General features: G+C 50.3%; 7 protein-coding genes across 7 annotated transcripts; 3 read left to right on the forward strand and 4 right to left on the reverse strand.

Annotated features, from left to right (window-relative positions):
- Positions 1-1,170: 1,170 nt before the first annotated feature.
- Positions 1,171-2,572, forward strand: Asppvi_009873 (uncharacterized protein; the record flags this gene model as incomplete). Its single annotated transcript, XM_043305719.1, has 5 exons — positions 1,171-1,270; positions 1,317-1,528; positions 1,574-1,638; positions 1,681-1,778; positions 1,833-2,572. The coding sequence occupies 5 exons, from the start codon at positions 1,171-1,173 to the stop codon at positions 2,570-2,572; spliced, it is 1,215 nt and encodes a 404-aa protein (XP_043161654.1).
- An 846-nt stretch (positions 2,573-3,418) lies between these two features.
- Asppvi_009874 (Zn(II)2Cys6 transcription factor domain-containing protein) lies at positions 3,419-4,877 on the reverse strand (the record flags this gene model as incomplete). The annotated part of the gene is made up of 2 exons (XM_043305720.1): positions 3,419-4,741; positions 4,821-4,877. The coding sequence occupies 2 exons, from the start codon at positions 4,875-4,877 to the stop codon at positions 3,419-3,421; spliced, it is 1,380 nt and encodes a 459-aa protein (XP_043161655.1).
- A 2,753-nt stretch (positions 4,878-7,630) lies between these two features.
- Positions 7,631-9,208, forward strand: Asppvi_009875 (class I SAM-dependent methyltransferase; the record flags this gene model as incomplete). The annotated part of the gene is made up of 10 exons (XM_043305721.1): positions 7,631-7,699; positions 7,756-7,790; positions 7,843-7,896; positions 7,956-7,962; positions 8,014-8,058; positions 8,115-8,150; positions 8,220-8,338; positions 8,395-8,420; positions 8,480-8,510; positions 8,560-9,208. The coding sequence occupies 10 exons, from the start codon at positions 7,631-7,633 to the stop codon at positions 9,206-9,208; spliced, it is 1,071 nt and encodes a 356-aa protein (XP_043161656.1).
- Positions 9,209-10,018: 810 nt separating this feature from the next.
- Asppvi_009876 (uncharacterized protein) lies at positions 10,019-10,405 on the forward strand (the record flags this gene model as incomplete). Its single annotated transcript, XM_043305722.1, has 3 exons — positions 10,019-10,227; positions 10,280-10,331; positions 10,391-10,405. The coding sequence occupies 3 exons, from the start codon at positions 10,019-10,021 to the stop codon at positions 10,403-10,405; spliced, it is 276 nt and encodes a 91-aa protein (XP_043161657.1).
- Positions 10,406-11,140: 735 nt separating this feature from the next.
- Asppvi_009877 (uncharacterized protein) lies at positions 11,141-11,630 on the reverse strand (the record flags this gene model as incomplete). Its single annotated transcript, XM_043305723.1, has 3 exons — positions 11,141-11,272; positions 11,341-11,526; positions 11,580-11,630. The coding sequence occupies 3 exons, from the start codon at positions 11,628-11,630 to the stop codon at positions 11,141-11,143; spliced, it is 369 nt and encodes a 122-aa protein (XP_043161658.1).
- Positions 11,631-12,546: 916 nt separating this feature from the next.
- Asppvi_009878 (uncharacterized protein) lies at positions 12,547-12,913 on the reverse strand (the record flags this gene model as incomplete). Its single annotated transcript, XM_043305724.1, has 2 exons — positions 12,547-12,752; positions 12,808-12,913. 2 exons carry the CDS (start codon positions 12,911-12,913, stop codon positions 12,547-12,549), a joined length of 312 nt encoding a protein of 103 aa, XP_043161659.1.
- Positions 12,914-13,712: 799 nt separating this feature from the next.
- Asppvi_009879 (DNAj domain protein) lies at positions 13,713-14,146 on the reverse strand (the record flags this gene model as incomplete). Its single annotated transcript, XM_043305725.1, has 2 exons — positions 13,713-13,979; positions 14,033-14,146. The coding sequence occupies 2 exons, from the start codon at positions 14,144-14,146 to the stop codon at positions 13,713-13,715; spliced, it is 381 nt and encodes a 126-aa protein (XP_043161660.1).
- Positions 14,147-14,210: the final 64 nt, after the last annotated feature.

Raw genomic sequence — 14,210 nt, forward strand, 5'->3', positions numbered from 1 at the left:
AAGGATGGCAAGAGCACCTATTGAGACGGCTAACAGGACCGCGACTCCGGTAATGAACCTACCTGTAACCGCTGCTCCTGATGCTATCACCGTGATGGAAGCGGTTAGATGTTCATACTTCTCTATCTGCCTCGAACAAAAGCATCTTGTCCTCTCGCTTGCCGATCACTTCATGCAACGGGACTCACTGCAGACCTGCCCTTGTCGTAATAGGCAAGTAGCGGGAATCCGGAGCGATATCCTGGGGTAATTCTTCACAGCCTAAATAGTCTCGATCAGAAAGGGATGCAATTTGGCAAGACGGCGCCATGATTCGTGCAAAAACAGGCGACGTCGTCTAGGGATCTGTTAGCCATATTGGGGGTGCCTCGTTACGCCTCTCAATTTGCTAGAATCGTATCCGAATCCTCCTTCACGGGTGCATATCTGCAGATGCACTCCGGTACCTGAATGTGATTCGGGTAGCAGGACACAGTTCTTCCATGCGGCTGCGCTGAATCCCTCTTCTCACTTAGACGAGTACATCTGGGGAGGAATAGATTAAGCTGATATTGCTGTCTGCACGGATGACGCGGCCCCACGCCAGGGTGAATTCGAGGATGTGGACTATAATGTTAACCCCTGCAAGCAAAAGGATCATTGATTGGGCCAGCTCAAGTTCACCAAGCCAAGTCAACTTAAACCTGAGACAAAATTGCTTGAAACTGCCGGCATTTCGGCTCCAGCAATTAACGCGTGATGATTTCCCCGCACAGATGCGATAGTCCATGTACTCCATAGTCATATGCAGAGTAATGTGGTGAAGATTTATGTGAAACATTTTATGCGACTAATATGTGAAGAAAATATCTTGCTTCTCATGTCCAGAAGCATCACGGGCTGTCGGGCCGTTGCCTTGAAGAATACCTTGCTGACCTTCTGTTTCTCTCTATTCATCCGTTATGGATGCAACCGCAATGAGACGAAATTACATCGTAAGAATCTCTCGCGTCTAGAAGATAATAGACAAGGAAGGTTGACCATGTCTCCGTGCCGAAATGGGACAGGAATACTTGCTGGAGTTGACCCTTTCGCATCTGTCCAGATGGTTCAATCATCCCATATAAATGAATACCTCTCTCCAGATTAGAGCTCCACTCCTAAAGCAGATTCCCAAAGTCAAGTTCCACAATGAAGTTTGCACAGTTCTTCACCGCTGTCAGCACAGCAGGCCTTGCTCTTGCCGCGCCGGGCCCCAAGTCCAAAACCAAGAGAACCTCAGCCTTCCAATGTAAGAGACCCATGTGCATGACCAGCTCATTCACTGACTTCTACAGGGTTTGGCTCCAGTGAGTCCGGAGCAGAGTTTGGGAGTGGTAACATTCCTGGCGTGCTGGGTACAGATTATATCTGGCCCAACACGACTGCCATTGGTATCTTGAGGAAAGCAGGGATGAATATCTTCCGTGTGCCATTTCTCATGGAGCGTCTCGTTCCCAACAGCATGACCGGAACCGCTGATGCGACGTACATGGCTGATCTGGTTTCGGTATGTCATGCTCTAAGGGTGTGACCATCTGCTGACGGCATCTAGACCATCAACTACATCACGTCCACCGGTGCCCACGCCATCGTCGACCCGCATAACTATGGCCGATAGTAAGTCTCCATCTCAAATTAAGAATCCACTAAGAGAACTAGCTACGGCAACATTATCAACTCAACCAGCGACTTTGCCGCCTTCTGGACCACCGTCGCCAAGCAATTCAAGGACAACAGCCTCGTCATCTTCGACACCAGTAAGGCCCATCCCCTTCCTCTTCTTCAAAGCTCTAGCTAACCAACCCACCCAGACAACGAGTTCAACACCGAAGACCAAACCAACGTCTTAAACCTCAACCAAGCCGCCATCAACGCCATCCGCGCCGCAGGCGCCACATCCCAATACATCTTCGTGGAAGGCAACTCCTGGTCCGGCGCCTGGACCTGGGAATCCGTCAACGACAACCTGAAAGCCCTCACCGACCCCGTCGCCGGCAAACTCATCTACGAAATGCACCAGTACCTCGACAGCGACGGCTCGGGAACCTCGTCCACATGCGTCTCCTCGACAATCGGGCAGGAACGCATCGCGTCCGCGACGTCCTGGCTCATCGCTAACGGCAAGAAAGCGTTTCTGGGGGAGTTTGCCGGCGGCGCGAATAGCGTTTGTGCCAGTGCTGTGACCGGGATGCTGGATTATATGGAGGCAAATGCGAATGTCTGGCTTGGGGCGGAGTGGTGGGCTGCTGGGCCTTGGTGGGGGACTTATATCTATAGTATGGAGCCGCCGAGTGGGCCGGCGTATGAGTATTATCTGTCGATTCTGTCGCCCTATTTCCCGGGTGGGAGTTATACGGCAACGTCGACGGGGACGGGGACGGCCACTGCTACAGCTACTAGCACGAGCACGACGACAGCGGTCACGGCGACGTCGACTGCTGCAGCGCAGCATTGGGGACAATGTGGTGGTCAGGGCTGGACGGGGCCGACGACCTGTGTGTCGCCGTATACGTGCCAGGTGCAGAACGCCTATTATTCACAGTGTCTGTAGGTGATTGTTGGTATGATTTCACAGCGTAGATAGCTGTCAACTCAACCCAGATCTGTGCTTACAGGGATGAACTCTTAATACCAGTGAATTGTAGTTCAGTGTTTCCTGTCAAATATGTGCAAGCCACCAATGACTAAGATACTCTGAAAATGGACTTTATTATTATCTTAGCGGCGAACCTGATCATCATAGGCCGTTGCAGCGGACGTAGAATAGTTCAAACCGTATACTGATTGGCCATGATACCAGCGAGACGTATGATACTCTCGATTCTACAATCCATGCACAAGCTGTCGACATATCTAACACTTGCGGGGAACAATGATGCTTCAACCAGACCTCAAATGCTGGTAAGGCGGTTTTCGCCATTTGCTCCCATTGAATTGTTCCCCTTCATTGCTGCGCTCGAAGTGGTTGGTGAGACGAAGCATGGCTGTTCGGAAAATCTCCAAATATGGCATCGGTTACATGTAGCAGTCTTGCTATAATGCCGGTAGGTTGTATCTGCCAAGAAAACAGCGAATGCGTTGGTCAGATTGTCACCGGGCGACAGGCGCTAGAATCCATCTTTCAGGACACGAACGTTGAAAATGTTTTGTGTGCGTCGTCTATGGTTCGCAACCCGAAAGGCCCAAAGCAACGGAACACAAGGCTCCTAACATTGATCTTTGTCGGCGTGAAGCGCACAGTCCGATAATCAATATCGGGTGTATCGGACTCTGCATGTCCTTTGAGTCGACCCGAACGTGGGGCCGACGGCCTTTCAGTCACGCTCGGTATCCTGGCTTTCAATGACACTTAGCCTCCTACGGAGCTGATGCTTGAATACTAAATTGCACGAGGCAGTCATGTTCTGATCGCTAGCATGCCCATCGACAATGCAAGCTGGTCCAATCGATCCGGGGAGTCATCTTCATGTGCGTCGTATGCAATCACTTGCTTCTTCTGCGACTGTGACGAGGCCATGCTTCCCGCTGGTAGCTTCCATATAGTACTCGGGCAATGCGACTTTGTATCCAAGGATGAACGGGTCATATCAGCTTCTATCAAAACCAAGAGCTGGTTGAGTACCGCAATGGCAGATCGCGTGCCTCGGAATGCGAATTTGGATACCTTTCCGGCAAACTCGGTAGGAATAGAACTTTCCGTGTCTTCGTCCCATTTGATCACCTTCTTCTTATTATATTTGACGAACAATGGCCCCATTTGCCCTTCCAGTTCGACGAGTCTATCCCGACAACGAGTGATCTGAGCCACTAGCGACTCTCGTAGTATCTCCGACTTAACCCCAGTCCGTGAGACAAAGTCGCGCGTCTGCGCAAAGAGCCCCGGACAGAGTACGATTTCGTTGAAAGCGAGCTCGACGATCTCGCCCAGCTGACAGCTTTTCCCAGCGCTGCGTTCAAATTTCAGAGTGTCGTGGACAATGGCTCGCCATCCCTGTTCCTCCAGAAAGCACGGCTCCTGGCAGACGAACGCGTCAGCGACTAGAAACGGGCGGTACGCCACCAGTAGCGTGCGACCGAATCCATCGCGGTGCGCCTCAGGACCGCGAAGCTGGAATAGTTTGCCAATTCCCCTGGAATGAATCAGCCAGGATTTCTCGCCGAGCCCGTCCAGCATTTCGTATATCCCAAGTTGGATGGCAGCCATGAGGGTCCAGTGTGAGGTGGCGGTGCGGGGATTGCGTAATGAGCAGATTAAGTGCTGTAGACCGCGGCCGTAGAGGTGCCGGCTGGCCAAGATCTTCTCTTGGTCGTTATGCTCGCGACCGAGGTGCCATACGCTCAGAGTACGGAGACTCCAGATCAGGGCCTGCGACGAGGTGTCGAGGTGGTATCGAACGAAGTCTAGCCAGTTGATCTGGACTCTGTTCCGCCATGCGGAGAACAGGCCGGGAAAGGAGACCATGACGAAGTACTGGAATACTTCCTTCATCTGCGTGTCTGTTGCTGTGGACGCCAGGCCGGGAGCTAATTTCCCATCCATGCTCGCCCGTGGTATGAGCGCATGGCCAGCCGATGACGCAGCGACATGTCGACTCTCTTTCCCCTTGCGACTTCTAATAGATGCCGGAGTCTGGTGGTAGAATTTCACTCGGCGCTGATAGCCTGGACATTTGACGTTTCTGTCGCGACAGCGACGACATTCCGGCCGGCCCTCATCACACTATAGGGCTTGAGAATTAGATATTACGACATTATTTATTGCGGCTGCCCAGTCCATGCAGCTAAGGTAGGAAACCCACCTTGATCCGCCGCTGGATGCAGGTGCGACAGCCAGCGCTTCGCGGTACCCCAACCATCTGTTATGACTCCTGGGGCGGTATCGAGTTATATACGCATCACCGAAAGAGCCTCGATGAACTGACTCAAGACTGCAGGGGTGCGGAGTGATTCCGTGATAGTGAACGTGGTCAGATTGAGAAGGCCACAAGGGGAGAATACGAGGCGCTAAGCTTCACCGTCCCGTGTCTGCCTCGTCGATAATCGGACTAGACGAGGAGAACGACTGATGAGGTCTAGATGCCAAGCATCATACCCCGCTCCATAGACAAACAAAAAACAATCGCTGTTAGGTGGCATCGTGACAGTGCTGTACTTGCGAGGATATATTTTCCGGACTCTCCCCATTAAAATGCAGTTAGACTGCATGGACATAGTCCAGTTCAGAGCCCGCGTATGAGCATAAGGGTAGAGAAGCAGATGATACGTAGGTTCGTGGATGAGGATGCCTTAGTCCCTGCCGGTCAAGTGCTTGCGGAGACCTGGATTGGTCCTTGTCCATCCTGTCGAGAGGAGTTTGTCGATAAGTGGCGCACACGTACTATTGATATTCGATGACCTACTATTGAGATGATTGACGGTATCCAGCGGATGCGAAAAGAATGTCTGTTTTGGGTACAGTACATTTGTCGCACTGTTTTAGACGGGAAATGCCATGGAGCGCTCCCTTTCACACCTGCGCCAAAGGCAACCAGATTTTTCCGCTCAATGTCATAGCGTATCAACAGTGTCGACCTCGTAGATGGGTAAAGATCTTCGCCCACTTCCCGTTCTCGTGTAAGTTCGGAGCCCTCCGCAACCCTGAGAGAAAATCCTGCACCTAACCCGACAAAAGTACGGTGTACAAAAGACGTAAGAATCTTGAATTTGAGAGAGATGAGCGAATTGTTGGATAGATTTACTGCACGTATCCTGAAAGGCACGTAGGATGTGCCAATTACGCATTGGCTGATACTCCACAAACGGCGCACACGGCAACATCCGGCGTTCCCGTCCTTTTGATTCTCAACTCCTCGTTGATAGACTTTGGTAGTCAGGCTCGGTCCCACTTGCCTTGTGACCGATTTCAGTCAAATTGACGATGTTAATGCTGCATGCGGCCTTTGTTGGATATTCGAGTCGGCTCCGCAAAGAGGACTTTCGAGAGGCAGATGAGACGCCGGTGTGGGCTGATGAACTGACTCAAGGCAACCGGGGTGATCCACCGCAATCGAAGCGGATCAGACCAGTTTCATTTTCAAATATGAACAATTGTACGGAGTAGCAATTATTGATATCAAGTCCACCACATACGAAGAGCCGAGCGAAATCGGGTGGAACGTATGACGTGGCAATGGATGACAGGAGAATCTGGTGGAGGGTAAGGTAAACATTCTGTCTGAGCCGAGTGGTATTTGGTAGAGAGAACCTAGACGGATTAGATGGGTACGGAATTATATTCCGACGTTAGCTAACGCCCGAGTGACCAGTTGAGAATAAGATTACAGGCAGAAGACGTGGGCATTCAATGATTAATTTCTTTCGGCTAGGTAGTGGATGCATCTCATCGATCTTCCTAACAAATATCCACAGTGCAACCAGGTAGACTATTGCCTGCCACGTGAATTTTATTTACGTACTATACAGTACGGGACGGCGTGTCTCAGGTAAAAAGGAGCCATAGTGGGTGAATACTGTACGTTTGTGTATGAGTATTATATTGTACTTTACGCTGTACTGAAGGCTAGATACCTAAGGTACCTAGGGAGGGACAAGGCATCCATCGTGGTACTGCTCATCTGATGTTCGATAATGGCCAGGCTTTTGATAGACTTCAATATCACGGTGATCACTGATATCAATGGCCAGTCTAGAGGGATATACTTTCGATCCAAGCCGAGTTACTCAACAGTGACACAAGTCAAAAGAACATCCATGTACATCTGTCCACAGTCCGTACCCACATTAGTACCACCACAGCCCTTCTCCACCCTCGCCTCGTTTAACAAGTCAGAAGGCACAGTGATTCTTCAGGACGGGGATTGTAAATTGACCGCGTGTCTGAGTGGCTCTCAGACGCCTTAGCCTTCCCTATCCAGACCTACGTCCGATGCCCCGCGGGTGCACTTGAACGCTTGTGGACCGCTCTAACGGAGTCTAACAACCGCTACCCTTAACGAACGCTGTGAGTCTCCTAAAATGGATAAGGATGCCCTCGATCGACCTGGCGACCTTGTAACCTTGTCGTCCTAGTCAGGTTAGGAAGTCGGTCGGCGACTCGGGATCTGTCTCAGATATGCACAAAGTACGTTGCATAATCTCGGTTCTTTGCAGGGCTGCTGCAAATTGGAGCATTCCATCTCTGGGAAATAATAAAGAACATAGCAGTGGATGATAATGCTCTGCGTCTTGCCGTATGAGGAAGTCTAGACCCTCGGTCGAACTGAGTGGCAGATAATCTGTACGGAGATAGGCTAATGAAGGCTGCACGAGTGACAGACAGTCAGGTACTTAAAAGGGATCGAGAAATGCACGGCAGTTGGACAAGTCACATTATTCTTCCTTGAAAATCATTATTATTATTCTCGATCTTCCTGCGAACTGGACTAAACACACTACTCTTTTTTTTTAAAGTGTCTTAAGTCTAACCAACTTTTGTTCTTTTCTGGTTCTTCCCCATACCAACCAGGAAATCTTATCTTTTCCCTTTGACTTTTCCATTCTTTGTTCTCTTCTATCCCTCGGATCTTCCTCCACTCCACCACCACCTCCATCATCACCATCACCAGCCATCATGGCCAGTCCAATTCCACAGCCGCTTCCACATCCACAACAGCAGAATCCACATGTCATCGAGCCTGATGTTGGTTGCGCCTCATCACAAGCTATGCCTCTGCCCTGGGATTAACGGATGAGTAGGACTTTACCGACGCCGACTCCGCCTACAATGGCTCGTCAGTCGCCTCTCTGTCGCACGCTCCGGTACCCCGACTAACATCACTACAGGCTTGGAGACGCCAGCTACACCACCAGTATTACATCGAGTGCCATGGCCTACACGTACGCATTGATCTTTGCCTCTGTTTTCACTTTTGCCGCTACTAATCTAGCCGAAACAGCTACGAGGTACCGCCTCTGCTGCGTTTGTCGCAGGCAGTATACTAAAACCCGCATTAGAACGGTCGCAGATATCATTCTTTCCACGAGGGTGAATACGTGCTGGTATATACTCTTCCCTAATGCGATAGTTCTCATAATGCGCGAAGCTGACTGCTTAGCCCAATGACGAGCAAGAACAAGACCGCCTGGACCTGGTTAGTGCCGACTCGACTCTGCCCCTTGACCGGGGTCCGTCCTTAGCTAATCAATCATCTCTCCACTAGAGCCACCACATCTATCGCATCCTTCTCAAAGGTGAACTGCACGCCGCGCCGATCAAGAACCCCCGACGAGTGTTGGATATCGGAACCGGTACTGGAATATGGGCGATTGATTTTGCGGAGTGAGAAAACCTTGAATCATTTGCGATGGACGCAACCAACTAATGTGATGCGGCAGCGAGCATCCGGAGTCAGAGGTCATCGGTATGTTGTGGACTGCAGGAGCGCGCATTGCAAGTGGCTAACAGATTGACTGCTTTCAGGAAATGATCTCAGTCCCATCCAACCCTCATGGTACACCTTCCTTGATCTATCATATCGGACAGCGCGTTAATTTCACCAGGATCCCTCCCAATTGCCGCTTCGAGATCGACGACTTCGAATTACCCTGGTCCTACAGCCAACCGTTCGATTACATCCACGGCCGCGAACTCGAAGGAGCCATCCGCGACCATGACAAGCTCTTCAGACAAGCATATGAGAACCTGAGGCCAGGCGGCTGGCTAGAAATGGCTTCCATGGACGTGAACTCGTATTCCGACGACGGCACCCACCTCAAGGCCGTTAACATGATCGAGGGGATCAAGAACATGCATCTGGCATCGAAGAAGCATGGAAAAGACATGACAACGGCGGTCACATGGAAGGAGAAGATGGAGAAGGCAGGCTTTATTAACGTCCGCGAGGACATATACAAGGTACTACTCACGTCGGAGTCGTTAGCCAAAGCCATACTGACCGTCCTGCAGCTCCCCCAGAGCCCCTGGCCCAAGGACCCGAAGCTCAAGGAACTCGGTCGCTACCACCAAGTCAACATGTTCGAAGCCGTCGGCCCCTACTCGTTCGCCCTTTTTACGCGGTATCTCGGCTGGTCACGCCCCGAGATCGAGGTCCTCGTCGCGGGTATGCGCAAGGAACTGCGTGATTTCCAAACCTACCATCTTTACACCAAGGTACATATCATTTACGGCCAGCGGCCGGAGACTGATTGATCCCATGCGGGGATGGTATATACCTTCGGTTGGCCGATGCTTGATGACCCTTTACTCTCGGTTTATTTATTTTTGTCTGTGCTGTTGAGCATGTTAATTTGATTCCCCACATTTTTGTTCATAACTATGACAACGTATTACTAAATAATTGAAATGACCTACATTTACGACGAGTGTATTGCCCGTACTGGATTAATCTTCAATAAACAGGTCTTCGCGTCGAAATTGAGACGGGCTTGCCAGTACCGTTCCACCAATTGACGATACTGGCGATATATGCTATTGCTGTCTCGGTAGATTGCGGGAGAATTCGTCTTCACATTGTCATACCAATAAGCCATGATCCAGCTGATAGATGCTGAATTGCTGGCCCCAGCAAAGGGTGCCGCCATTTCCATGTGTGTCAAAGACTACTGCTTTGCAGCTGGATAGACAATTCATAATTGTGACTCAGGTACCTCCTCGGACAACTCGTCCATGACTGGTGGAATATCTAGAACCTACGCCGGCTCTGAATTCTTTGATTTTCGGAATCTGGTGAACGATGTCGTTGAATATTGCCTGGGCAGAGAGTGGTGAAACTCTGGCGGAACCCGCGCTTCGAAGCTCTCGAATAGAAGAAGGTGAAGGAGAATGAGGGGGAAAGGGGTGAGAACTTGCATTGGGTGCGGGTGTCCCTTTGCATTTCTAAGCATAGCTTCCACCGTGGGTTTACAAGGATTTCCTGCTCGATTTCACATTGTCTTCTTTTTCCTCTCCTCGCGCGACCACACAAATTCCAAGGCAAGTTATGTTATATACTCACCCATCATGCAAGTAGGCTGGATTGCGCTGATTATGCTGCTCCCTGTCAAGGCATGGCTGCACTACTGGTTTCCCCGACTGTGGCCGCCGTCGGACCAGAATGATGTGCGCCGTCCAGCTGATCTCGAGTCAGGTCGTGTGGTCAGAACAGAGGCTTCTGGGGGAAGCGTTCATGCCGCACTTGCCTCCTCAGACCAGCGCGCTGCGCAGCTCGAGTACGTGATGCTCGGGAATCCAGGGTGCCTTAAGCTCCCTAACGATCGTAAGCTCCCTAACGATCGTCAAGACGTGGTTGTGTCTTTCAGGAAGACGTGCCAGGGTATGTCGAAGGTATACATTTGAGATCTGTAAAATAGAGATTGATGTTTTGCTAAGTAGTCGATTGCGACATAGAAATAGTGTCAAGGATGTCTCTAAAAAGTTTCTAGAAATGGCCTTGGACACTGTGTTCATTAACCTTAATATTCCAATGTGTATATAGATCCCGGACTTGCAGTGTGCAACCCAGAATCCATTGCTGCTAGGTATGGCTTTTATGACAGGCCTGAACAGCTCTCAGGAAGCCCAGCCATAGCTAGAAATCCCCAGCAATACCAGCCCCTTGGGTTTCGCTGGTCCTCCCGTACCTTGATCGCCCTTTTCCGGAGTGCCCCTTCAATATTGTAGTACTCTGGGTGTTCAAGTAGATGTTATGCAAAGTGCTTGAATGTGTACAGTACTAGGATGTATTCAGAGCTGGAGCAGTGGACTTGATAGTTTTCTTAGGCTTGAGCTTTGTAGGCATTTTGCGAGATGCAACCTTGTTGATGATGATGGAGACTATCAGTGATATACTAAGTTAGCAGACCACCCTGACACAAATCAGTGCTCCATCCATATAGTGCGTACAGAGTAATAAGTTGGCAGTGAGGGCTTAAAAAGTCTTAATAGCTGACAAGCCAAAGCCATGAGAAGAGGCGGGAGTATGGTATCAGTCAAGTGAGATATATGTTGGCCTAGTGAGAGAAAGAGAGCATCTCAGCGCGATTCCGTGTTAAACTTGCTGGCTTTGGACGTTTGTCACTGAGCTCCTACTCTTGATTAGATATGCAAGAAGTTAAAGAGGACGTAACATACTTGTGTGTGAACTTAAAGCGACCCGGTCATGTTCTCGGTCACTGCTGCGTCGTGGAGAGCAGTGCGCTCCGGACAGTTAATCTGCTTCGCGAGCTTTTCGGGCTTTTCAAGGCCCTGAGGGAGGGTGCCAGGGTCGAGGTCGTTCTGCGAATCCATCGTTCTTCAGGTACGTTAACTGTATCCGTGTTTGTCCAGATCCTTCAACTGAGAACCTTTGATGGTTCCTGTCGCTTCGCTGCGGAAAGAGTGGTCTCTGCTTGGTTCAGCTGTTCAAGATCGCATCCGATGTTGCATTCATTTTTACCCCCTTGTTCTTCAGATGCATTTTTGGCTTGCTTTAGTCGATTGAGTTCATCTGAGAAGAAGGGAAGTGGGTGGCAGTCGTCTGTTTTCGTTGTCTGGTCAGTGGCATGGCAGAGCCCGTCAGTTGACCCTGGACAGGTCAACGTACCACTGTCAGAGCACCATGAACACCCATAATGTGTCCCGTGATGCTGACCATATTCGAGTCAAGCTGCGGAAACGCCGCAAAGAACGTCTTGGGGCGTTCATAACTGTGACATCGGCTCGAGCCTCAAGGGATCGTTCAGTTGGATGCGGAGCCCCGAGCTAACCCATCAAAGCCGGTACCAATTATACCAGGCTTGGTCTGCGTAGTAGGGGGTAGTCAACATCGCTATAGCCCTAGGCACCTGTTGAGATGCCAGGAAGGGAACATGGTGAAAATGGAAGACGGTCCATTTGTCTCTGTCGTATTGTGGGAACTCGGACGCGTCTGGTTTCAATGTCCTGACCTCGTTTCTGATCTAGTATCCAATCTTGACAAGGGTTCAGTGCTCGCATGTATCTCCGCAGCTAGGCCTTTGCTCGTCCCTGGTCCCTTCATCTTTCTCCGTTGAAGTCCTCTTGCGATGTGTGAGAATATATAGAGCACTCACCCGCCTGGCTGTGTTGGGCATAATAATGAAGACCCCTCGAGTAAGTCGCCCGTTCTGTGGACAAAACCATTACTCGGATTGAAATAATGGTTGAGGATTAAGTCCCAGACGTCAGTTACTGCGCCTTCATAATCTTCATTTTCTGGCCGCCGATACTCGTCATGGAACGTCATCAACGTATCAGAATGCACGCCAGCGTAAATCAGCAAAGGCAGAGCACGAGCTCTAGACGGTTACAGCCCTCAAGCCCTATCAAAGCAAACCGGCGTATAGTCCCAGACAGCAGAAGGGAAGTGTGTACGACCCATTTGCCTTTGTCGAGCCGCGGGTATTCAGTAGCCTCTGCTCCCATTGTCCCGATCTTGATGCCAATCCAATAACCGATTTCGAATTTGTGTCTTGGTCGATATCTGTTCCTCCGAATTAACGGAGAGTGCCTTCCATGTCCGCAAGCGCATGCTCTTGGGCCTCTTGGCCCCATCACTTCATCTTCTGGATTGCCTTGGCCTCATTCTTCTTCTCCTCCCTCAGTCTCCCCAGCCTCGGGAAGCCCAGCCTCAGGAGCTGGGCTGCCGGCCGGCTGGAGGCATTGTTCAGCCCCGGATCTGAGCGTCCCGAGCTGCATATCGCTGGAAGAGCTCGACTATGTTGGCCATGCTCATTTGCAGAGCCTGGTGTTCGACAGCCTATACAAGTTAGCATCTGTTTAGTAAATATCGGATCTATATGCCTAATACTTACTCTCTCCTCTTGAGTGAGCTCCCCCACCGAGGTCCGGCGGAGGTCCCGACCAGTTCGGACCGCCTGGACCCCGGCGGAGAGGTAGCCCCCAGTCCATTGAGAACATCCTGTTTAAAGCTCTGCCATCCATGGAAAAACCGTAACGAGATAACCTCAGATGAGTTGTCAAAGCTAGAGGCCCCGTAACTGCTGAGCATTCGCTCTTGTCGACGCTAGGTAAATGCACATGACATGAAGAGGAAATTTCCGAGCATTTTTTTATTGGCAGACGAAGGAAACAGGCAGGTGGGTTTGGTTTCTGGATTATAGGTTTTCCACGACTGATGAGGAGAGGATAGAAGATGGAGAGACAGGGCGATCGTAGGGGCTTATATAGAATAGATGATGGTGGATATTCACCTCAGCTGCATGCTTCTGAGACATTTGTCAGTTAATACTCTTAGTTAGTTTTTTTGCTATTGCCAGTGAATGAACTTTATCTTGATGGACAAGGCTGATTTGAATGATTCTCTCAGCGGCCTTGCTTTCTTTTGCTTTACTATATTAGCCCAATACCTTGGTTCTCATCGCGGTTATGGAACCGCGTACAATCAACATAAATAACGAGTACATAATAGACCCTCAGGAATGATCTCTGCCTGGATGTACTCTGCGCCACAGGCTAGAAGATCCCCTCCCTCAGAATTATATACCCTTAAAGCGCCCAGTTACTGAGATGTTGTTAGAGCCCGTCTCTTGGACACAAAAGCCTCTCTAATGCTCAGATGGCAAAAACCATTAAGATTCTTTCTCAATATGTTAATTGATGCACTGGCTTTCCGGTCTTCTCCCCAGCATAAACAAGCAGACGTAGCGGCACCATGTCTCCCTGCTGCCTTTTCTCTTCTCCTGCATTGTCTCTCCTCTTAGACTATCGGTCCCCCTGATAGCTGTAACAGGTCCTTTCCGAGTTCGTGGGTGAGTGTCTCGATCTCATCCTGGACCCGTTGGAGCTGTCCATAAAGTGCTACCAGTCTACGAGCCCTCTCGATCACCGCGGGGATGCTAACAGAGGACTCCGTGCTGTTTTGCTTCCGGTGCTTACTGCCGTCGCAATGGTCGGCTTGCAGATAAGTGCTGCCACATTCTCTGCGCTTGTCCTCGTCGCGAAGAGTTTCGTATGCTTCGCTGAGCTGAATCTCATCGTATTAATTATTGCCCGCAGGTCCCAGCAAGCACCTCGCACCAGCTGGAACTCCGGAGCCAGCCGCTTGTATGTGTTTGTGATTGTAGCGAGGTCTGCGGAGTGTGGGATTTTGAGGACTGCATAGTAGTCGCAACGAACTGTATAGCGTGACATGGAGAAACGGGATCGAATACCAAAGGAAGGTGGTATCAACGAAATTGTATAATTTGAGAGGACT

The sequence above is a fragment of the Aspergillus pseudoviridinutans genome, assembly GCF_018340605.1.
Source record: "Aspergillus pseudoviridinutans IFM 55266 DNA, scaffold_7, whole genome shotgun sequence".
Taxonomy (NCBI): domain Eukaryota; kingdom Fungi; phylum Ascomycota; class Eurotiomycetes; order Eurotiales; family Aspergillaceae; genus Aspergillus; species Aspergillus pseudoviridinutans.